The following is a 25,297-nucleotide window of genomic DNA, read 5'->3' as shown; positions in this document are numbered from 1 at the left end:
GGAGGTGGGGAGGTGGCTTAATGGCTATCCTCAGTGGTGAACAATGGAAGGGCTTTAACAAACCACAGTGAAACATTAGGTGAATGTGCCTGAGTGTTTTTGGTAATTTCCATTCCACAGTCACCGATTTGCAATTTGAATGATGGGGAAAAAACTTATGTACTTAGGTCCCAACTTCTTGCAGAGCTGCTCCAACTCCAGGAATTTCATGGAGAGATACACCTCATCCCCTATTCTAAACTCCTTCTGAGGTGCTTCTTCTTGTCAGATTGCCTTTTCTGTGCCTCCCTTGTTGCTTCTAACACTTTGCACACTACAGGCCAGATGGCTTTCCAAGTCAACAAAATTGAAGAAAGTTGAAGAAGGTGCCTCTTCAGGGAGCTCTGGCATTGGCACAAATTCTGCACTGGTGGCTACTCAGGGTAAACCCCATGCTGCTTGTACAGAATTATTGTATGCCACCTCAGCAAAGGATAGAAGTTCAGTCCAATTGTCTCATTGATTGTTCACATAGCATCAAAGGTATTGCTTCAGGACTGCATTTGAACGTTCTAAGCCCTATTCATTTGAGGATGGTGGGTGGAGCTAAGACCCTGGGAGGTGCCTAACAAGCTCAGGAATTCATGCCAAAACTTTGATGTGAATTACACTCCCTGATCTGAAATGATACCTTTTGGAACGCCATGTAGCCAATACGTGTGTACGAAGATACATGTGTACGAAGAGTTTAGCCAGGGACTGAGCAGAATGGATCCTAGAGTATGCAACAAAGTGGGCTTGCTTAGAGAATAAGTCCTTTACTTTTTTAACCATAGGTGCATACAGTCTTCTTAGCACTTTCACTAACTCTTATGGTTGGTTACTTTCCTTCTCATCCACCACTTGTCTCTATCCCAATCAACTGATCAGCTCCATTTTTTCCACCATGCCAGACATAAGACCATGGCCGCTGTCATCCCAGGGACACAATAAATTGAATAATCTCCATGTGGGTCCAGGCTTTCAGTTTCACAGGGTCAATTTGGCAGGTCACCAGCATCCTGCCCCATTACTGAGTTATCTAGCTGGGAAAATGCCATAGGCTGCTTTATCTTCCTTAGCCTCAACCTTAGCTTCTCTACCAATTGGGGGCTGACTAGGCATCTGGTGCATCCTGAGTCCAACAGACACATACGGACCTCCTTTGCACCCAAGGAGGATTCCAAGATCTCCACCCTAACAATCATAGGGGTGATGGGGCCACTTGCCATCAGGTCATCTTTTCCTTTGTAGTTGTTCTCATAGAATCTGGTCCCATCTCAGCAGGGTCAGGGTTCCCTCTCCCTTGCTGGATAGACAGGAGACCTCTATGACTTTTTGTCCTGCACAAGTTTTCTCCCTTAACTTCAGTGGAGTCTTTTTCTTCTTCAGTTGGTTCAGAGGCAGGGGAGCAGTCATCAGTTGCAGCGCAAGACACTCAACAACTCAGTGCCCCTCCTTCCCGCAACGAAAGCAGACACCAAGGATTTGGTGGGCTCTCCCTCCTCTGGCTGGAGGCACACATTCTCTTCCCCTTCTAGGGGTTGCTCATTTTTCTATGAGGTGACAGGACTCCTAATGTGCTCATGGAACTCCATCAGGTTGATCTCTACCTTGGTGGCCACATGGTACTGCGTGTTGTGCAGCACTCCCTGGAGTAGGCAATTGTGGTACAGTTCCTTATTCAGTCCCTCTTGGAAATGATAGACCAGCAAGTATTTAGGCCAGTCTCCCAAGTGGCTGGCCAGGTGGTGGAAATCTTGAATGTACTCTGTTACCAGCCTTCCTCTGCTTCAGGGCACAGATGTGGGCTTCTGCATGTGGGGCTTGTATGAAGGTGTCAAGGTCGTCCATCTCTGGAGCAGTCTCATCCTGCAGTGACATCAATCACTGCAAAGTGCTCTCTTCCAGGCTAACCGTGATAACATAGACACAGGCCACACCATCAGGGTATATCACTCCATAATGTGGTATCAGGCTTGAGCCAGGAAATGGGCTAGGCAGTTTGGGTGCCCATTGAAACAGACCATCGTGTGGGTGGCTGAAGCTTCTCCTGCACCAGGATGAACCCCAAGAGCTGAATAAGGACTGCCGCCACTGTTAGGCATATAAGTAGCCTAACAGGTATGGTGCCAGTGCTGGAATTCCAGTTGCAGCTGTTTGTGTTGGGGTTCTTACTGTGGCCGGGGCCTCTGAAACTTCTGGCTACAATGGAAGAGGGAGATTGGTGAAGCCTGCTGCTGCCATTGCCTATGCTGGGGCCCTGAGTGCAGTTGTGGCTGCCGGACTCTGGCTGAAGAATAGGAGGAGAAGGAGCAGGCAGGACGGCTGGGGTTCTCACAACTCCTGGCTGGCTGGTGGCAGTTACAGCTCCAAGCACTATTGCAACATACATCTCCATCCCTCTGAACTTCTCCCTTAACTGCTCCATGGATGGAGCTTCTGATCAGGAGCTTCCACTCACGGCGGTGTCCCATTAGGCTAGTCATTTCACTTTCCACTTGCTGCCTCAGACCACATTGACCCCAGAAAGGAGAAGAGGGTCTTCAGCCTCTTCTGCCTTCCTCACAATTGTTGCCCAATGGGTCTTTGGACCCTGATATGGGGTGTCCCTTGCTCTCTCCTTTGTGGCTGTGGCTAGTTGCTTAGATTTCTCAGTCTTTGGTATTGGACACATGCCAGCTGGCTGTGCTCCTTCTCTGGCCTTGGGTGGGGCTGGCTCTTCCCAAGCCAAGCCTCTCCTGGTTTCTTCTTCTCTTCTGACTCTTTGCTCATAGCCAACATCTCAGGGTTGACCTCCTGGTGGGATCCAGGTAGGCTATTTCTATGAGAACCACCTTAATGTCAACTGTGGTTAGACAGGGAAAAGAACTCCTGGGACATTTTTTTTATCAGGAGTATACTAAAGATTCCATGTGGTTACAGAAGTAGAAAAGCTAGTTCTAATGATTTTGCAGGAAAACAGCATAGGAAAACTTTCCTTTCCCCCCATGAACCTCCCACTGTCCATTGTCCATCAATCATTTGTACTATCTTTGTTTTGGGAACAATTTGTCTGACTCGAATTTCCCCACCTGGCAGACATGAGGTGTTGGGTCTGTCTCAGCCTTCCAGTCAGCACACTTGCATTTCAAATTTCTCTCTCAAACCTCCCTTACATTCCAATGCTTTCCCTCTCCCCTCCTGTTACAGTTGTCTGATTGCAAGCAGAGCTGTGTTACGAGTCAACCATGACATGCTGTCTGCTTAACATCTAACTTTGTGCTGCTTTCATTTTGTTCAAAAATGGTTAATGACAAAAAAAACTTGAGGTAGTAAAATTCACAGTAGTGCAAAAACCATAGACGTGCTTAATTTTTTTCATTTATTTGTTATCTAACTTACTACAGTATTAATCTAATGTGGCCAGTCAGAGTACTGAGAAGCTTATACAGTTAGTCCCTGTTTAGCAACAGTTTAGTGACTGTTCATAGGTATGATGGCAATAAAGAACTTTATTGTTAATTTACTTTACTAACTTTACCACCAATTCTTGCATTTGCAACCTTCACAGGTCTGTAAAACAAAGGATAAACATGCAGGGTCACTTAGCAACTGTTATTCTTAAAGATGGAATTGCCAGACCCAGCTGTGGTTGCTAAATGAGAAATACCCAAATTTGAAACAAAAAGTTTATCTGAATTAGTAAAGCAGTCAGAGGTTGCTAAAATTAGAGATCTCCAAACATTTTCCCCTTATTCTTGATGTACCTAGAGCAGTCATCTTGCCTATTTAATTTTGGACACTAAACTAAGTTGCCTTTCCTACAAAATCCAAAGTAAAAAGGAATCAAAATGAATTGAATGTTGTCCTTTTTCAATTCAGCTTCATATTGCCAACAACTCAGTTAAGGTAGAAAAAATGCAGACTGTCAGGCAAAAGAAATGAAAACCTGAGAAAGGACCCCAGAATGACACAGCCAGATAAAACTAATCTGGAACCTGAAGTTTACCATTTTGTTCAGAATGTTTAGATCAGTATTTTTCAAACTTGGCAACTTTAAGATGGGCAGACTTCAGCTCCCAGCATGTTTGCTGGAGAATTCTGGGAGATCAAGTTCACGCATCTTAAAGTTGCCAGGTTTAAAAAGCACTGATTTAGACATAAAGATTTCCTATAGAGAAAGGCCAACCAAATCACTGCTTCCTGGAAAAATATACATTAGAAAATTAAGATTATGTTATTACTGACAAAAAGATACTGACAAAAGATTGTGGAGCTAATTTCATCACTCGGGGTAATTCCTTATATTAATTTCTTAACCTGGGTTGACCTGTGCATCTGTTTGTAATTATCTTTCTGAAACATTCTTGGATGTGCTATTCAAATGGATTTATGACTGTTGTTTAACATTTTTTATTAGCTGTGCTAGATAAGAAGTGAAGTTCCTCAAAGCCTCCCCTTTCTGCTTGTTAAGTAGAAAACCACTGGAAAGCAGCAGAATACATAGCAGTTCGTGTGAGTAGGCAGATTCTAAACACAAGGAACAGCATAAAACATGAAAGCCAAGCATGTCATTTTATAAAAATTAGCCTCGTGGAGTTATCGCCTGCACTGTGATGGCATCGCAACAAAGAAAAGGGAAAGGCAGAAAGTCACATGACTCACCTCTGGCAGAGAACCAGCCCCTAAATTGTTCCAAGAATGGAAGGGAATGTGAACTAGTGGCAGCTTGCTATGCTTTATTTTTGGGGTGGGGGTGGAGGGTGAAGCCTCCTGTAAATCACTTTTGTAAATACAGCCTTTTCAAAAAAATAAACTATTTTTTAAGATATGCTGCTGTAAGTCTGAATTAAACTGAATCAAAATTATAAACCAGAATACTGGGGAAGTTTGGTTTAAAACTGATTGGATGAAGGATGTGTTGTTCACTGGAGTCCAGTAATTATGTTGATCCAAATGATCCAAATGATATCATGTTTGCAATTTGCATGATGACATCATTAGACAGATGATGCAAATTGATCACTTGGACTATGATGTCAATGCATAAATCATATCATCACCCAAAGGATATTGATTGTTTCATCTCCATCATTCATACTCGATCACATTGCAATTTGATCCATCCGGTATGAAATCCTTTGCATTAAAATCCAGAATACCACATGTTTTTCAGTGGGGTGGGAAAATCCACACAGAATAAAATTCCAAAGGTGCTTATATAGCAGGCAAAAAATACAAAACACTTACCTCTGCAAGTGACAATCGCAGCATGACTAATAGGTGTGATTTTGCCGCAGAAGTGAAAAAAACAGCAAAAAAAAAAAGTCAAAGCACTGGATAGCAAGGGATGGAAATTGGGAACAAATACAAAGATAAATTATATGGTCACTCATTTGGCACTAGGTACTGTGCCAAATACTTTCTCAAAAGGCTGTTTCCAAAGGGGAACATGAAGCAGGCAGGCATTGTTTGTAGACAATGCTGTCCACAAGGCACTTATAAGATACTCACCAGAACAATAAAATACAATTAACCCAAGCAGCAGCATAAGCCATTTAAAATAATGGCTAGAGCAGGGTCTCTGTTATATAACATTAAAAGGCTGAGGTGTAATCTAAACTTTGAAATGTTCTATATAAAGAGTACGCCCTGGCTTGAGTTCTGGCTTCCTCCCCTCCCCTTTCTTCAAACACTAAGGACAACAATTCTTAAGAACAATTACAGTTCTAATAAAACACATAACTTTCCTGGTAGTAAAGAAAGGCCTCTGCCTTTAAGTCAACACCTACAAACAAGGCATCCACAAGAAGGGAAGATGTCAAAAAGTCAAGATGACGATTACCACTGCTCTATTGAAAGCCCACCATTTTATTGAAAGTCCCACCTTTTTACAATAAGTATTACTAGTAATATCACTTTATAAAGCCTTAGTAAGACCATAGCTGAAATGTGGCATCCAGTTTTGGTCACCACACTACAAAAAAGATTTTGAGACTCTGGAAAAATTGCAGAGAAGAACAGCTAAGACAATTAAAGTCCTAGAGACTAAAACATGAAGAATGGTTGCAAGAATTGGATATGGCCAATCTAGAAAAAAGAAGGATTAGAGGGGACATGATAACAGTATTTAAGTAAGGAAGGAGCAATCTGGAATTAAGGAGAAACTTCCTAACAGTGAGGACTTTTAACCAGTGGAACAGCTTGTATTCAGTCATTAAGAGACTGGACAGCCACTTGTCTGAAACAGTATAGGATATCCTGCTTGAGCAAGGGGCTGGACTAGAAGACCTCCAAGATCCCTTCCAGCTCTATTCTATTTTATGTGCATTGTAGGTGCAACACATATAAAACTGGACCATTGATTGTGTAATCACAGTCACCGTCATAAAGTTTTGACACTGCCCTCCTGCAAATGCCCTTACTTGTTGAAGTTCCATCTCCTCCAGACAAAGAACATGTGCTTTTTGTGCTGCCAAGTGAGCAGAAAATGCTGCTACACAAGAACAAGCATGGCAAATATGCAGAATTTTAGATCATACATCCTTAGATGGTGTAAGATCAAGAAATACATTTTTGATAGCATTTTATATGTATATTTCAGCCAGATGTATTAATGCTGCTGGAATGCACATAAACAAACACACCACATTAAATAAAGCAAGATGGAGATTTAACTCATAGGCCCAGCTTTGTATCTGAAATTAGACCATGGGTTAAACTGTGTTTAAAGTGGATAACCACAACCTTTTAAAAGCATGCATGGGAATTTATCTTTTCCTAACAATTTTCTCTTCCAACCTGGCATTTTCCATATATTTTCTTTCTATTTCCATGATCCTGTCCAGATACATTATTGTTTTCTGATTTATGAAGATGCTTTATAATTGGTTGTCCAAGTAATATTGGTTAATAAATTAACATTATATATTTTCTATTCAGATACTATCATTTTTTAATTTTAACAGCCCAGAACTGGTATCCCTAGTTAAGCAGCCAAAGAAAACATTTGTCTTTCGGCTAAACAGTGGTGCCAAATAACAGATGGAAAAGGAAAACCCAATAGGAAAAATAGTCTTGAAATAAATCATATTGTATTGATGATGTGGTCTCCAACAAGCAGATGTGGCAGTTGCAGAGAAAATAAAAAGTTATGTGACCCTCAGTTCGAGTGTGAAAATTAATTGAAAGGGCAGAGCTTCTGCTCCAAATTTAACCTCTGTAAACTATGAGACCTGGATACATAGGAGCAAGAATCATGCTATGTACTATATTAGAAATTACTGATCTATTTGTAAACCATGGGTAAACCACACTAATTAGAGAATCTGCAATCAGAATATTAATACCAATATATTGTAGTTATTATACAGTATGTTGGCTTTTGGGCCTTTATCCTGGTCTTTCTTTTATGACAAACTAGACAAGTTGTGACCCTTGCATCATTATTTCAGATATATTTCCTTATTAGATTCCTGAATGCCTTCAACAATGGCAGCATTTCCAATGTACTTGAAAAGTTCTTAAAGATTAAAGGAGATATTCAGATGTTATTTTTAGATTGAAAGTAGTTCATGTTGAACTGTATAGTACAGTCAAACATCAGAAAATGACCAGAGGAAATGTTTTATAACATTTTGTATTATGTCATAAAATGCTTTATGATAATGTTTATGTAATAAAATGTTTTATAAAATTTGCCAAACTTAAATTCCATGGCAGTTATGGGTCCTGGATTTTGGATGCATTCTGTAAATGAACCCATTTGGGGAATCGTACTTCAAAAGATTTTGCCCTATGATGCACTATTTCATCCAGTTTAAAGGTTACAAGTATTATTTAGATAAACTTCCTTGGAAACATAAACTCCGACTAAGGAATGGCCATAATTATCCAAGTATTATTATGATTATTTATTTATTTGTCAAAAGCTTACAATACAACAGAAACTAGAATAAACATAGTTTAAATGGAAGAAATAGGAAGTAATAAATAGGGACAATAGGACAAAGACGATAGGCACGATTATGAGCTTATGCACGTCCCTTACAGACCTCTTAGTAATGAGGTGAGGCCAATCGAGGTTAGTTTGAGGGTAAAGGGGTGGGGGTTTGAGCAGGTGACAACAGAATCAGGTAGAGTTCCAGACATTGATCACTCTGTTGCTGAAATCGTACTTCCTGCAGTTGAGTTTGGAGTGATTTACATTTAGTTTATATCTGTTGTGTGCTCTTGTATTGTTGTGGTTAAAGCTGAAATATTCATTAACTGGTAAGTAGCTCCTGAACAGATCAAGTTTTAGTTCTACATCACCTGATAGAGATATCAATAAGTGTACACCTTTCCTGTATGAGATATTTGTGGATTTTAAACGTTTGAGTTAATTTTGAGACTTCTTTTATGGGAAAATGTTGAGCGGTGCCTGTTTTCCTTATTTAAAACTATGCAAAAATTCCAGAATCAGATAAAATCTCTGTGTATAGGAGAGCCTGTATTTTAGCTTCTTTCCAGTGCATGAGCCCCCTTGAGATTCTTGAATTTGAACCTCTAGCCTCTCAAAATAGAAGATGCCAAAATTTGCTACATGTAAATGATGCAGTTATTATTTTAAAGCTTCAGTTGACTTTAGATGAGCCTTCAGAAGTATAGTGCAACACTGCAGAGGAAACTAGCTAATTATTTTCAAAAGTTGAAAGTGATTATTTTTGCCCGTTCCAGATATACAAAATTTGACCATTTTATAAATACCATAATTGTTTGTCTAATGTTGGAAGCTCCCTGTTGTTTTATAAAATGCTGTATGTACAGTATAATTTGACTTGTTCATACAGGCATTTTTAATGCATTGAATTGAAAAGCAGTATTTATTCTCCTTGAAAATGTAGTTACAAGATGTTGAATTCTAGGAAATTGAGTATAAAAGGTTTTCTGTTTAGGAGAAATAATTGAGTAAAAAAAGTTGTTGAAAACAGGAGAAATTCTCAATATTGTAGCAATACAAAATGTATTATTCATTCTGGATTTTTCTTTCAACAATATCCAAAAGATTCCAAAATTACTAGTTTTCAGGAGAAAAACCTAGAAAAGAGGAAGAAAAAAAGGCTCAAAATATATTTGACCACATAAGATATTTTTGTTATAATAATTTATATGCCACCTACTCATAGACTCTTAGTAGCTGAAAGCATTACCATACTGAAAGCATTAAAATTTTGTGACTTATAAGATTAACACCTGAAAATAAATGCATTCTATTTTACACACCTTTTTCTCCAAAAGCCCTGAAAAAAGGACTGTCTTCTAAAGAACATCGGTGAGGGCTAATAACAGAAGCAAACTATTCCATAGTAAGGGAATTAGTATTGAAAAGGTCATCCGCTGGGCCCCAATAACCTGATTCTCTAGAAAGTGGTACTTCTCCCTGGTTGCATCATGTAAGGAAGGCGAGGGCCAAAGCCTCATCTACCAGAGGTGTCTCACCATCCCCCAGATAAGAGGCCAAAAAGTGGGGGGTGGCCTGCCTATTGGGCAGCAGAAGGGACCTGGCCAGTGGTGGTATTCAGCCAGTTTGCACCGGTTCTGTAGAACTGGTATGTAATTGTTTGTTCAGTTTGATTTGTTGAGCCTCACCCCTCTCCTCCCCCATTCACTCCTCGCCTTGCCTGGGCTCTCCTTCCCACCCACCTGCTCGCCTGAGCTTACTAGAGCCACTTTTGTGCCATGACATCACCCGAGGTGAGGGGAGTGGGAGCAGGGAGGCTCGCTCACTCCCTTTCTCTGTGCCTGCACCATTCGGACTTTCCTTTCTCTTTTCAGCATCTGAGCCACACAACTACAGCCATGGACCACCAGCAGCTGAACTGGAGCCACCCCAGGAAGTTCAGGCAGGGCTCCTACTCCTAGTAGGTCTCTGACCCTCCCCAACTCTCTCTTTTTGGCCTCTGCCGGGCCCAGCGCCAATGCCATCTGGTGCACAACAGCCTCTGCAACCAGGCCTGGCAGCAGCAGGGAACATGAAATATTGGATAAATATTACTGATCCCCACCCAGATAGAATGTTTTCCAGTGCTTTGTTGTAGAAATGTGTCCAGCTGCCCAGAAAAAAGAATAACATAATCTGGAGTATAAGGAGAATTATGGATTATTATATGAATGAATCAACAAAAATCTCAGTTTCATGTATGTCCATTTCCCATTTCCACGTGAGAGGAAATTAAAGGCTTCCTCATAATTTTCTCAGTTGGTAAGGAAGGGCAAATAGATGACAATATATTATTCTGGCCTAATTAATTAAATTTCAATGGTCCACCATGTCTTAGAACAGAAGCTTAAATTTCTTTTCCAGCTCTAAGAGTAGGGAGGCTTACAAGTTCATGTGAGCTCATTCAGACAGCAACAGACCATATATTTCCAATTTGTTACAGGTAGCCCTTGTTTAGCAAGCACAATTGGGACTGGCAGCTTGATTGTTAAATGCAGCAATTGCTAAATGAAATATAATTTTGCTTCATCTCAGATCATCATAAATGCAAGGATTGGTTCAGTGGTGGGATTCTAATTTTTTTACTACCAGTTCTGTGGGCGTGGTATGGATTGGTGGGTATGGATTGGTGGGCATGGCAGTAGAAGGATAATGTAAAATCCCCATTCCCTCCCCACCCCACTAACCTGATTTCCAGTTCTGTTCTCCTGTGCAAGGCAACAAAAGAAGACCCAGCCAATCAGCTGGGACTCAGGAGGCAGAGAATAGATGGGGTTGTGGCCAGTCAGAGGTGGTATTTGCTGGTTCTCCGAACTACTCAAATTTTTTGCTACCGGTTCTCCAGAACTGGTCAGAACCTACTGAATACCACCACTGGATTGGTTGCAAAATTACTTTTTCATCACCATTGCAACTATAAATGGTCATTAAACAAGGCAGTTGTACTATCTGTAATGATTATTACAGCTGTAATCAATCAAGAAAAGGAAGCGGCTAAAATCTAGCTAAGAACAGAGAGGTAATAAATTACTGAATGATTTTTACTCTATCCTTTGTTGAAGACACAACTATTGGTTGGCTTCACAGAAGCCAAATAAAACACCATTTGACTAAATGTAATATATGAACCGCTGTGTTGATTTGTAGATCTGCCCTGGCATACTTATAAAACTGAACTCATGATTTATTAATGTGGAAAATTATACTTGCAACTTCAATTTCTCCATCAATTAGGAAATCAGTTGCCTTCACAAGTTAACTGGTAAGCAGAAAATCTTATTTTCCTGTTCTCTCACATTAATACTATTTTTAAATAAATTATGACTCCTCTCAGGAAAGGACATAAGAGGAAAAATGTCCTGTACCATCTTGGACATGGGAAAATAATCAACCAGTAACAAAAGTTGCTGACGTGACCATGGGTTCTCTGATTGAAATTATGGGAGAATTTCAGAACCAGCCATTCAAAGTAACCCAGGCCAAAGCCATCTATATTTGTAACTACGAAAGCTGCCAGTCCCAATTGCACTTGCTAAACAAGGAAAATAATTGGGCTATAAAACACCCAGTATTTTGTGTTCCCTGCTGCTGCCAGGCCTGGTTGCAGAGGCCGATGTGCACCAGATGGCATTGGCACTGGGCCCAGCTGAAAAGGAAAAGGAAAAAGGCCAAATGGCACAGGTGCAGAGAAAGGGAGTGAACAAGCCTCCCTGCTCCCAATCCCTTCCCCTCGTGTGAGGTCATGGTGTGAGGCACCTCTAGTAAGCTCGGGTGAGCCACCCAGCGAGAAGAGCCTGGGCCAGGGGAGGAGTGGCTGGGGGAGGGGAGGTGCGAGGTTTCAGACGGTTCGCTGAACTGTACAAAAAATTAGGTACCCGTTCTACTGAACCAGTGCAAATCGGCTGAACGCCACTGCATATGGCATATATACATAGGATTAAATAGTGTATTTTGGATGGTCAGTAGTAGTAAATAAATAAAGAGGGAAAATGTATCTCATTGAGGCCTTTGAGGTGAGCTACCTGGCAAGGCAAGGCTGGGCGTGACAAGGAGGGGCAGGGAAGGGCCAGGGGTGGCGGGGAGAGGTGAAGCAAGGTGCCCCTCGATGTGAATGATTGGCCATGCCCATTCAGTCACATGACCACCCAGCCACACCTACCCAGCCAGTCATTAGGGCAGAGAACCGGTTGTTAAATTATTTGAATCCCATCACTAGACCTGGCCCATGAAATGAAAGGTGGGGAGACAGGGGTGTGGGGTGGTATGAGCCAAGTGTCAGTGGGGCCTGGCTCCATATAGCCCTCTTCACTGCATGGCAGGGCCGAAGAGGGGAACCTGGAACTCAAGGCCCTGAAGTATGCAAGTGCAGTACATGTGAGGTGGGGCCGAGCACAATTTATTGGGCATCCTGTCTCACATCCAGCTGGCCATTGGTGCCAGTCAATGTGCAGCTAAGGGCCCAACAAGCTGCAGCTCCTACTGGGCATTGCCACTCCCCCCCCCCCACACTCACTGACTCCTGTGCGTGCACCCAGGGGGCACACCCAGCTGGGGTGGGTGGGCCAAGGTGGCAGGGCTGGCCCTCACCATCTCTAGGGCAGCTCTAAACCAATCATGGGCTGGATCTGGCCCGCAGGCCTTGGTTTTGACATGTCTAGTCTAAATGAATGTCTGGCCTCAGTGAAATCCTTGGTGACTTTTTAATTGAACTCAAAGGCTGAAGCCCCAAAGAAACGAAGCAGCAGGAACAACCACCAGTAGAGGAAAAGAAAGAACATTTGCAGAAAAGGCAAGGACTGGGCAGGAGACGTCCTAGGGCAGTGGTGGCAAACCTATGGCACATGTGCCAGAGATGACACGCAGAGCCCTCTCTGTGGGTACGCACGCCGTCACCCCAGCACAGACGAAACACTGCCAGACATGCAGCAAAACAATTGATGGGCAGAACAGGGCTGTGATTGGTGGGTGCAGTTTCATTTCATGCCTCCCATTTAAGTTGATAGACAGCCAGGGGGCTGTTTGTCCCTGCCCCCTTTCGTTCTGTTTCAAAAAACCCTCCCTAGCCTTTTGTTTTTTCCACTCCCGATTGTCATTTAGTAGTTGTCATTTGCTTGCCTTCTTTCAAAAATTACACAGCTACACAAGCAAATAACCTGTGCCTTGATGAAACCTAATTGCAAAGAATTGGGTGTGTGTGTGTGTAAGACTAGACTAGACTAGAAGGATCTTGCACATCGTTCTCCTTCTCTACAGCAATAAGGAATCCCTCGCTGCCCACGTCCTCACCCCGTGCTTGGTACCCTTGGTGTGTTCTTTTGCTGTGGCAGGATTGTCTCAGACAATGTGCAGAGTGCCTTCACCATTCAATACCCCCACCTCCCAAGGTTCAGGCGAGGATTAGGCCTTTCAAATCAACCCCTGCAAGTGTTCAACCCTCACCAGAACAATAGAAAGGAGCGTAGGAGAGGAGGACTCTTCAGCTTTGCCCTTCTTCAGTCTGGCTCCCTCCCGCCCTCCTATGCTGCGGCAACCCTTCACACTCACCCGGCTTTCTTGCCTCATTCCCATGAGAACTGCTCCCCTGTCTCCTTTTGGGAGCCTGCCTGATCTCCCTTCTAAGACTAGCTGGGCTCTGCTGCCTCCTCTTACATTCCCCCAACTCCCTACACCAGCGGCAGCAGCATTTAAAGGGAGGTCAGCTGCCCTGGGACTTTGGCAAGGTGCTCCAAAAAGATCTGGCCTGGGGAGGGAAGGGCAGCGGTGGGAACCCTGCAGATGCTGAGACCTTCCCTCGCCAGAAGGGCTTGGCTGCCCCAGTGTAGGGACAAGGACGGCGAAAGCATCGCAGGGGTAGTGTGTGCACGTGTGTGAGAGAGGGAATGAGAGAGACTGTATGAGTGTGTATGTGTGAGAACAGAGAGACTCAGCTTACTTCTCTTCTCCTAAGAAAAGTTTGTAGTTACTCTCAAAAGTTCAGTTTGTCCTCCAATTGCATGAGTAGATCCTTTTGGAAGAGTTTACTGGCTTTGTTGGGGTTTGGGGCCACAAAGGGGAACCAGGAAATCTACAAGGAATTTTCTAGCATTGTAGCAGCTGCAAAGGTTAATTTTAGTAACAGATTTTTACAGTTCCGTAAGATGGAGACAACCCTGTGTTTTCTTACTTGTTCAGATAAAGCCAAATTTGAACAATTTGATCTTTCCTGCTTACACTGGTTAGATTTAGGAAATCTGGAGATGGAGCTATTGGAATTTCAAGAAAGCTCTATCTGGAAAAATAAATTCTATGATCTGCGTGAAACACCTGAGAGGATAGAAGGGATGACAAAGGAGAGCATAGTTAGTTCTGAAAATGAAACCCTTAAAGTGAGCTAAATAATTTTAAATCAATGAATGCACTTGGGATTGCTTTCCTTACTTTGTTTGGATCATCTTATGCTTGTGAGCAGCTGTTTTCAGCTTTGAATTATATCAGACACCAGAAACAGACTAACAATGACCTGAGTGCTGCATGTGTTGCTCTCAAACTTACCAAGTATTTGCCAAGGTTAGACAAATTATCAGCATGCGTACAACAGAAAAAATCACATTAATTGTTCAAATGCAAACTTTTACCTTTCAATAAAAAGTTGTTTGTATCATTGAAAGCTCTGTTATTGTGTTTTTCTTTTAAGACAAAAGATGTTAATGTACGAGCTGTTTTTTTCTAAACTAAAACCTCAGAATTCAAGCTAAATTGCCATGTTGGCACTTCTCAATAAATAAGTGGGTTTGGGGTTGCAGTTTGGGCACTCAGTCTCTAAAAGGTTCGCCATCACTGTCCTAGGGGCTAAGGGGCATGCGCCTGAGATCTAGCCCTAAGTAAAAGGCAAACAAAGGCAAAGACTAGACAGGAGACGTCCCAGGAGATAAGGGGATCTGCCTAAGATCCAGCTTTGAAATAGGAAACTGGCAGCACAAAGACATCCACTCAAGGGGCAACAGAGTTGCCAAAAAAAAAACCCTGCCCAATTTGGGCTAATTTTGAGATATTAGGGGGGATTAGATGTAGGGATTAAAGGCAGCCTTTTCTCTTATGTCTGTCTGGTTCAAAATCCCTTAGGCAATCCAGGTTATTGCTGGCCACCTTAGGGACCTCATAATATGGGAGTTATTGAGTAACTACAGGTAATTTTGGAGAAACAAAAGAGATCGGCAGAGATACGATATATGGGTTTATTTGTGAAACTTGTTAATTGTCATTTTTACATTTGGTACATATATAGTTTGGATATTTTATGGGCATAAGTGTATACATGGAACATGCTTTGCAGATCACAATAGTATCAGTTTCTTCTTCCATGAGTGGATTTGAAAAAAGTTGAAAATGAAAGTGTAGAATGTTTTAGCACAGATTTTTAAAAGGGAAAAATGTCAAATATAGAATTTTGATATTCTAATAGATCAATCCATCATCATAATACAGGGGACTCTGATTGTCTCACTGACTTGAACAAAAACCAAGGTCATCTCACAAAATGGCATCTGTGCCATTGCATTATGTCCTATCCATCAAGCATCTAATTCAATTTCAATGGCTTTGTTCTCCAAGGGCCTGGCAAATTACCCAAGTTGGCCAGGAAAACCTTCCAGATCCATAAAAATGGGTCATTTTAAGCATTCAAACATAGCCTTAAAATACTATTAAAGTTCTTTATTTTTTGTTATACTATTTACAAGTACTTCTGAAAAGTACAGATTCATCTTTCTCTTCCTTTTACATATCAATTTATTGTTTTGATATGAGGGAAGAAATCCACAATTTTTATGTTTTTTACTGCCTGAGAAGTCCTATGCAAAACATATAGATGTCATTAAAATGTAAGTTTTGAATGATGTTTTTAAAATTCCATTTTTTAAAAATCACATAAGGCTACAAGCCAGTATCCACCTTATTTTCCAACTCTGATTAATAAGAAATGTGCCCTTAAAAATTATCCGCATGATTGTTACATTGATCAACGGTGAATCCTCAGAAAGTCCCCTCAAGTAAACCAGACAAGAAATGCAACATGAAGCACTAATTCAACTTTATTGTAAGGCTTCTTTACAATCTTGCAAGTCTGAAAGTACAAATTTCCCACTACTACTTTTAACTGCTTGGTCCATTAGAATTATCATGCCCCAGCGTATAACTTTTATATACCGTTACTCCTTTGTAGCCCCATCTAGTGGCTGGAGAGACAAAATACCAAGTATATTGTTTGAAGCTGACCCAACCCATTTTACCCATCAGCCTGCACTCTAAAACCAAGTGCAAGCTAGGAAGCCAGACTCCATTGCATTTGGAGAAGGCAGAAGCACAAAGAAGAATCCATCTTAATCTGTGGCACATGGTCAACCAGGACAAACCCACATTCCACACACAGAGCATCGCTGGTGAGATTTAAATTGCTTGTATTTTGAATCGTTAAGTTCAGCAGTAACTTAATACTGCCTATCTTGTATTTGGTTCTCATTGTATGTATTCCTGTTTTCCCCGGTTTCACCGTATCCTGTTCTTTCAATAAAGCATTCAGATCTACGCACACGGTCTGGTTTTTTTTGGAAGATAGGTGAATTTAGCTGCATGTTGAGCTGCACACAGACTAACATATAGTGAGGACAGAATAGTGAAACAGTAGCTACCCAGCAAGTGGGATCCAGGGTAACGACTATACAGAAACCTGCTACTCTGGCAATGCAGCTATCTGCATATGGCCATATAGCAGCCGCGAGACAGTCCAGCACTTCCACAAGACACCATGTCACTGAGCCGGGCATCTTCATACAGGACAAGGTCTCAGGTATGTAATTCTTCCAAACAGTCATTAGCCAGTAGTGCACCTAAAGGTTGAAGCCGCAAAAGCATGAGCAGAACAAGAAATAGAAATGAAAAGAGAGAGAGCATGGTTGGAACCTGAATGAATGCAGCAAGAGGCATCCTGGGAAATTCAGAAAGCCCTGTTAGAAGTGAGCCTAGAGTGGATTGTTATAAAGTAAGAAGTCGCAGCTGCCATGGCCGAAGTCAAGGCCCTAGAGAAAGCTGTATATTCTGATGATGAATGCAGTAAATACAACAATGTGCTTGAGCCAGCAACTGAACCCAAAGATCCTCTGAAGCGCACTTGACAGTACATCTATCAGCACTCCTGGTCAAGCAGCAATGCTCACCTCAATTGAAAAGACAACCTACAAGAAACAAGCCAAAGATGCTACTCAGCACCACTACAGGCTAACAACAAATCCTCTACACCCAAGGTCCTTGAGTCTGCAAATTATTCTACAGGATTAGCCTTCACACCAGACCAGCATAGAAAAGACCAGGTGAAACCAGAGACTCCTAAAAGGTATGACTACACAACACCTTTTCAACACAGCAATGCACAGTCAGCTAATCAAACCCCATAGACCTTGCCAAGTTCCGTGCATGATGTGAGCTAGTCACACAAGGACTTGAAAAGTTTAATGATTGTCCTGAAAGCTATAGAGCCTGGGGATCTTCCTTCCAAAATGCTATCAGAGGCTTAGATTTGTCATATAGCAAGGAGATAGATTTAATAATTAAATGTCTTGGAATTGAATCTGCTGAACATGCAAAATGAATCAGGACCATAAACATAAACGACCCCGAAACAGGCCTTAAAACAATCTGGGACAAACTTGATGAGTGCTATGGCTCAGCAGAAGCAGTGGAAAATGCTCTGTTCAAAAGACTTGATAGCTTTCCCAAAATACCTAACAGAGTCTATCAGAAACTTAGGGAACTTAATGACATACCAATGGAACTTCAAGTAGCTAAGTCAGAAGGGGACTTGCAAGGACCTGCGTTCCTTGACACAGCCAGAGGTGTCCAACCCTATCGTACAAAAGCTACTCTATAACTTCCAAGAGCAGTGGATCACACATGGCTCCAAATGCAAGAGAGAGTACAATGTTCCATTCCCCTGCCCTTCTCTTTTTTGTGGACTTCATGTGCCAACAAGCTAAACAAGAAATGATCCTAGCTTTGACTTCACATTGTCATTTGCTGCTCCTTCAGAACATAATCTTCACAAGCCTCCAGTAGCAGGCCATAAAATTAATGTGACTCCTCCAGGTCTGCCAGCTCCTCTCACATAGAAACTGAGATCAGAGATCCTGGTAAGCAGTGTCCTCTACACCAGAAGCCACATCCTCTCCTAAAATGCAGAGCCTTCAGGGAGAAGTCCATGGAAGACCACAAAGCTTTCCTGAAAGCAAACAACATTTGCTACAAGTGCTGCTCATCAGTCCCTCAGTTTGTCAGCAAATGTAGGGTCAGTGTAAAATGCAAGGAATGTGGTAGCACAGTCCATAACACAAACTTTGCACCCAGGGCCGGCACCATGGACTTTACAACACACTTACAGTGGCAGCGAGCATGGTAGGGAGGAAGAACACACTGCTACAACCACAGCAGAAATCAATACAAAATGCACAGAAGTCTGCAAAAAGATTACAGGTGGCAAGTCCTACTCCAAAATCTGTTTGGTCAGAGTCTACCAGCAGGCCAAAGAGACAAAGCCATTAAGCTTTATGCTATGCTGCACAATCAAAGTAACAGATCTTTAGCCAGTTAAACCTTCTTTGATGCTTTTGGCATTAAAGGTCCTAGCACTCCATATTCCTTAAAAACTTGTGCAGGAATTGTGGAGGCGGAGGAGAGAAGAGCATCTGGTTACCAAGTCGAGTTGGTAGATGGGAAAACATGCCTGACTTTACCAATTCTTATTGAACGCAACCAGATCTCTGACCATAGATCTGAAATCCCTACACCAGATACAATGATTCATTACCCACATTTGAACTACATAGTGCATCTGGTACCAGAGCTCGATACTCAGTCTCAGATAGTCTTGCTCCTAGGGAGAGATATTTTATGAGTTCACAAAGTGAGAGCTCAGATCAATGGTCCTCACAATGCTCCCTATGCTAAAAAATAATTAGACCTAAGGTGAGTCATTGTAGGAGATGTCTGTTTAGGAAGCATGCACAAACCAAACTCTGTTAGCAGCATGCTGACAAGCACATTAGGGAATAGACATCCTTCTATTTTTCAGCCGAGCCACAACCAATTTCTCTTAAAAGAAATCACTGCATATTATCTATTTGCCTTGTCCCTTCATAGGCTCCTTTAGTGACAAACTCACCTGACAGCGACCAAGGTCATTTAAGGTACACAGTCTTCCAAAAGATGGAAGATGACAATTAGGTGGCAACATCTACTGAGGACAAACTCCCTTTAGGAAAGGCAGAGCAGGGATTAGTCAAAGAAGATAGTGACAACCAGATCACCCTTCTTCCCTTCAGACCACAGAGATGCCTACCTTGCAATAAAGAACGAGCTTAGCCTACAGTCTCCAGAATCCATCTATGCCATTCATAACTCAGAACCTGTGGACAACACCATAGCTCAAATGGCACAGCAGCCTACAGCCACACCGCAAACAGCAAACTTCAAAAAGCAATTGAACCAGTCTTCTGCAATGTCTCCCACAGTATCTGTTCAACAGAATGGTGCTTGATATACACTGGATAACCTCAGCAATTCTAAGGGAGAAGCCAGCAATGGGATGTTATATTCCAGAGTTAGATCACTGTCAAATTCCCAGAAGCCTCATCAGAAACTATGGTGGCACCACTCATTGACAACCATATCAGCAAAAAAGAAATGGCAATTCACTTAATGCCACCAGCTCAGAACTCAAATAGTGGTATCAGTTGATACCAGCCAGGGAGTATCATGCCCCAGCGTATAACTTTTACATACTATTATTCCTCTCTAGCCTCATCTAGTGGCTGGAGAGACAAAATACCAAGTACATTGTTTGAAGCTGACCCAACTCATTTTACCCATCAGCCTGCACTCTTAAACCAGGAAGCCAGGAAGCCAGACCCCATTGCATTTAGAAAAGGCAGAAGCACAAAGAAGAATCCATCTTAATCTGTGGCATATGGTCATCCAGGACAAACCCACATTCCACACACAGAGCATCGCTGGTGAGATTTAAATTGCTTGTATTTATTGCTTGTAGTTCTTGTTGTATGTATTCCTATTTTCCCTATTTCACCCTAACCTTTTCTTTCAGTAAAGTATTCAAATCTATGCACACGGTCTGTTTTTGGAGGAAAGGTGGGTTTAGCTGCATGTCGAGTTGCACACAGACTAACGTGTAGTGAGGACAGAACAAGAGTAGATTTGTTCTAAATGTTCTTTTCTGGTAATCAAGCCACCAGGGACTCCTGTCTCTCTTGTCTGATTATTTCCTAGGCAGTGTTTCTTCTCTTTCCCTAAGGTTATTCATACATTCCATTACAGTGGTTCATCCATTAATGTTTTCCGTATGTTACTTTGATCTAATAATCCCCTAAGGATATGCACAAAAATAAATGAAGTCTCATCTACATAAATACTTTATGATTATATTTAATATTCTTCAGTGTTAAGAATGAATATATATCATCATATATCATCATATCATATCATATCATATCATCAGGAGACACATATACATGCCTTCCTATTTATATCAATTCAGTCAAAAGCTTATCTGTAGCTTTTGCAAATTAAAAACTGTTATTTTATTTGTCCATTCCCTCATTATATACGTAATGTTAGGAATTGATCCAACACATTTCAAATGAACAAAAGTTGGTGTGCAGGCTTGGCATTTGGGCACACAACAGCAACAGCACACAATATTGCATTCCATGGTATTGTGGCCTTGGTTTTTAATTACTTCAGATCAAAGTTTTTGTAGTCAAGTATGCAATATCCACTATTCTTCCATATAGCACAGTAAAATTGTAGGCATTTTTCAAGGGAGATAATTAGGAGAAGGACTCCTCCCTGAGTTGCATGCCAAATTGAACTGAAAGTAGAAGCAGGTAACTACAAAGAATAAGAGAATTGCCTTTAGCTTATATAAATGACCTGAAAGGACTTCCTGGGACTCAAAGTTAATAATGGAAGAGATGGGAATGTATTGCATTGCTATATTAAAAGAATAGTATGCCAATAAGCAATTAGTTTTTTTAAAATTATGAATGATGAGTGAAAACATGATTGGATATAAGGATAGCATTAAGCAGGGCATTACTAGGATTACATGAAAGTAAAGAAAGCACAGAATAAGTTTGGGGGGGCGGGGTAGAATTCCCAAATGTTTCGACAGAAGATGCCATTAATTTCAGATAAAACGTTTTGTAATAAAGTACCCAAAGAAAAAAATGTTTAGGCATCAGATCATTAAGGAATAGAATGTTTAGAGACTGGAATTAAGATTTTGGATCTGTATCCGTGTATTTATATGTAATGCATCAGTAATGAACAATATGAATTTCAACTATATGACATCTACTTTTAGAGGCCCTTTATTGGTACTGCTCAACACATTTAGCCTTGGGACAAGCATATTTTGATAAATGTCACTATTGCACAAAAGGGGGAATTAAGGTTAGGAAATGTTTCCAAAATTGAAATGTAACATCTTTCATGAGGATTTTAAAAAATTAAATTCTACTTTCTATATGTACATGATTTTTTTTAAGTGTCCTGAAGATTTCTGAAATAAGCCTTAAAAATATAAAGCAGAATACTATTAGTTTAGGGATCCCAGCCAGCCCTCTGTGAATGATAAATGTATAATTTACTCTGATAACTGAAAATGCAAATGATTGAAAAGCTATCAGAGTAAATTATACATTTATCATTCACAAAGGCTGGGATCCCTAAACTAATGGCATTCTGTTTTATATTTTTAAGCCTTATTTCAGATAATCAAAATCAATGAACACATTAAAATGGGACTGAGATTAAATATAAAGTAGAAAGAGAAAAGTAATGTCAACAGCTACAACAACCAACTTTTGAACTGACAATAAAAATAATTAAGTATAGATAGCTTCAGCATTTTAGGATTATCAAAAGTAAATAATTACACAAATAAGCACTTGGTAGGATATCAATGAAGGGCTTGGAAAAAATATTCAGACGCTGTAGAAAGATCAGAACTGTGAAAGCATTTTTTTTTCCTTTTCCTGTGACACTCCATGGAAGCAAAAGTTGAGCTTTAAAGAATAGGATAGAAAGTATTTTGACATTTTTGAACACTAGAGTCTGGGAAGATTCCTGAGAATACCATTGACAGCCATGAATACGAGTAAATGGATCATTGAACAAAACAATCCAGAATTCTCCTTTGGTCAACCAGTTCATATTATGGTATTTTAGACACATGATGCAAAGACCTAGATCTCCTGGGAAATCTATCATGCTGAAAAGGTAGAAAAGATGATAATGAACAGTAAGGTGGATAGGCTTAATTTCAATAATAATGGATTCATTAATGGAAGACCTGAAGGGTCAGATTAAGGACCAATTATCCTGCAGAAGGTTTATCTTGGTAGTAACTAGCAGTCAACACTGACTTGATGACACATAATCTGTCACTAGCTTTTTGTGGTGGTAGATTCTATATATAATCTTAAATCAATTATATTCTTCAAGAGGTTACACATTGTTTTCAAAGCTAAGCAATTCTGGTAAGATGAAAAAATATTACTATAAAGATACACCTTGAAAATATAATATTTTTATTCAATCTCAGCAGTTCTTTGAATCATGTATTTTGCCAACATCCTCATCTTTCCATCATTTCCATTTTTAAAATACACCTAGTTATATATGGTTACTTTATAAAACACACTTAAAAATGAGAATTCCAAGGTCTAAGAAAAAGTTTTCTGGTCCAGCAATGAAAAATGTAAAACTGTGTGTCTAGTCAAGGAATGGAAAAGGATCATGGATTAGAAGCGATATAAATTACAATCAATGACAAATAAAAAATAACGCTATATAATAGAACACATTCTCACTGCTTACCTTCAAAGCAGAAAAGAAACAGAGCCACATTTCTTAGCTGGAAATACATCTTTGCTTGATTTCACCTTCCAGCAGTACCTGCTGAGTGAATGGTATAGCTTTCTGAACCAGGAGGAAGATTAACTTAAACATAGCCCCATTAAGCACCTTATCCATGTTATCTCTTAGAGGTTTAATTTACTATGGTAAGCCAAGTTCATTTTTGAAGGAATTTCCAAGGGCAAAGCTCTTTAAAATGATCTAAACATAGACATGCATATATTGTATTCATCTATTGCAAAAAGAAAAAAAATACCCACCAATAATAAACAGACTTATCTTTCCTTAGCTTTATTTTAATCTTTCTTGATGTCTTTTCCTAAATGAATACTACTATGTATATGCTAAAAAGAAACGACTGAAACAACCATGGTGAAGATTCATATAAAAATACATGAAATACTGATACCATCTGGAACAGGCTAATTAATATACAGTACTTTTAAGAAAAGGTGTGTCTTCAAATGGCAACAGCATCCATTCAATGCGACAACAGTTACACCAAGACGAAGCAGCTAGTGCTTGAATGGAAAATCATTAGGAAACCTAAGGTTAGAAGCTAGAGTGGAAGCTAGAATGGAAGTTGTAAAAAATTCCAAAAGAAAGCACCACTTTGGTGGTGTTACCAAATGTAAGGTGACCAACCGTCCTCCTTTAGGAAGAACAGTCCTCCTTTTGTAAGTTCTGTCCTCTCTCGAAAACTGTCCTCCTACATGTCCTCCTTTTTGATATTTGAAGACTAATCTGTAAATCTCCGTATTTGATGGATGCCGATCCGATCCGTTGTGTGTGATGTAACTTATTTGTATTTGACATGATGATTCGTCAAGGCTCGGTACAGTGTGGTGAGATGCGATTATGAGATGCATGTGCTGCTCACAGAATTGTTTTGAGTGTACCGTGCGCAAGAGTGCGTCGCACGCAAGAGTGCGCTGCATGCAAGTGGCTTTGTTTTTTTTCTTCAATTTATTTGTGTCCTCCTCATTGTAAAAAAGTTGGTCACCTTACCAAATGATTATATGGACACTTAAATCAAGCTTAATTGAGGGCATTCTTGCCTTAACCTTATATTCAGACACTATCTATCAGCTCTCCATCAGGCTAGAAAAGAGTATATATACTACAACTGCTACTTTATAAGTTAATATTTTCCTACCAATAATTTGTTTCATTAAACTATGATCTGTATTATGCCCAAACAGCCTGGTGTTATTCTGAATATCACTCCGGTCCCTTCAATCAATTCTCCTGTACTGAACATCTTATTCATATTAACCATGTGTTGTAACCATGTACTTCACACTCACACGATGATTCCTACAATCCTCTGGCACTGAACCAGAAATCCAAGAGACAATGGTCTTAGGAATCTTCCATTACAAAATGTTATTGCCTCTGGTTTGACTAGAATGGAGCTCCATTTCATTTCCACTGTATCATGAGTCAACCACCTAGTAAGTTTGCCCTTGCTTGAAACAAACTTATTTTGGGCCAAAAAACAAACAAACAAAACCCTTGGAATGGTGAGTCAAGTTGCATGTATGGCACTCAAATATTTATTTCCTATAAAAAAACAGAACAATTTATTTAACATTGTTTTTATTGTAAATTAGAGTTGACACATATTAAGACATGATTTACAAGTCACAGAGACTATGTACATCTTATCTCAAGCAAAAAAAAATATTTAAGAAGACTTTAGCATCTGCATATAGATTTATAGGGGTATCCAATTTATCATTATTTACATGCAAAAATTCTGATTTCAGGGAGCAAAATGTGATTGAAATTAAAGTGAAATCAAGCTAACCAAGCAATCAGATCTGCTGATTCAAAAGACCTGTTTATCACAGTAATGCATATCACTCAAGAAACAGCGTTAGGGTGCCAAGAAGAATGAGTCAGTCAATTCCCAGGTCCATGATGGGTAATTGCTCCCTTGCAATAATTACCTACTGAGGAGAAACTGTTTCCGGCACACGAGACAAGCAAGAGATGAGAAAAAAATATAATTCCTGTTTGGCAAATCTGAGAGATGAATAGGAAAACAAGAGATCAGGTGGATGGAAAGGATCAGAGATCATCAGAATGTCCTTTAGAGAATTGCAAGCTATTGCCAGAGATCAGGAAACCCAGCAACTCTATCTATTTGGTCAGCACTCGACTGGATGATCCCTAAACTTCTTTACAACAGGGGGCATCTTTCCAATAGAAAAGAATATCTGAAGCTCGGGGTTGAACTGTGGAGTCCTTGGTGCTCTCTGAGCCTGGTTGGTTGCTTGCTTGCAAACATTTCATTACCTAATATGGGAAGTATACCCCAAAAGGTCAGTGTAAGAAACTTCACAGCACCAG

At 40.5% G+C, this 25,297-nt stretch overlaps 1 protein-coding gene and 1 long non-coding RNA gene across 4 annotated transcripts in view; one reads left to right on the top strand and one right to left on the bottom strand.

Annotated features, from left to right (window-relative positions):
- Positions 1-23,021, bottom strand: part of RS1 (retinoschisin 1) — a 31,449-nt gene extending 8,428 nt beyond the window's left edge. Inside the window, exons 1-2 of one of the 3 annotated variants that reach the window (XM_087938276.1) lie at positions 22,904-23,021; positions 5,251-5,276 (exon numbers count right to left, since the gene is read on the bottom strand). In XM_087938276.1, the coding sequence (XP_087794402.1) occupies positions 5,251-5,276; positions 22,904-22,952 (75 nt within the window). In that variant the 5' untranslated portion in view covers positions 22,953-23,021. The remainder of the gene's footprint in view (positions 1-5,250; positions 5,277-22,903) is intronic. The other 2 variants (XM_087938279.1, XM_087938278.1) reach the window with 2 other exon arrangements.
- On the top strand, positions 19,901-24,661 carry LOC148125105 (uncharacterized). Its single transcript, XR_015744539.1, has 3 exons — positions 19,901-20,019; positions 23,232-23,394; positions 24,145-24,661. It is a non-coding gene; the product is annotated as an uncharacterized LOC148125105 (long non-coding RNA).
- The last annotated feature ends 636 nt before the right edge of the window (positions 24,662-25,297 follow it).

Source organism: Pseudonaja textilis, chromosome 8 (assembly GCF_049901715.1).
Source record: "Pseudonaja textilis isolate UNSWEBS1 chromosome 8, rPseTex1.2, whole genome shotgun sequence".
Taxonomy (NCBI): Eukaryota; Metazoa; Chordata; class Lepidosauria; order Squamata; family Elapidae; genus Pseudonaja; species Pseudonaja textilis.
The sequence above is the reverse complement of the archived record's forward strand: the minus strand, read 5'-3'. Positions and strand labels throughout refer to the sequence as shown.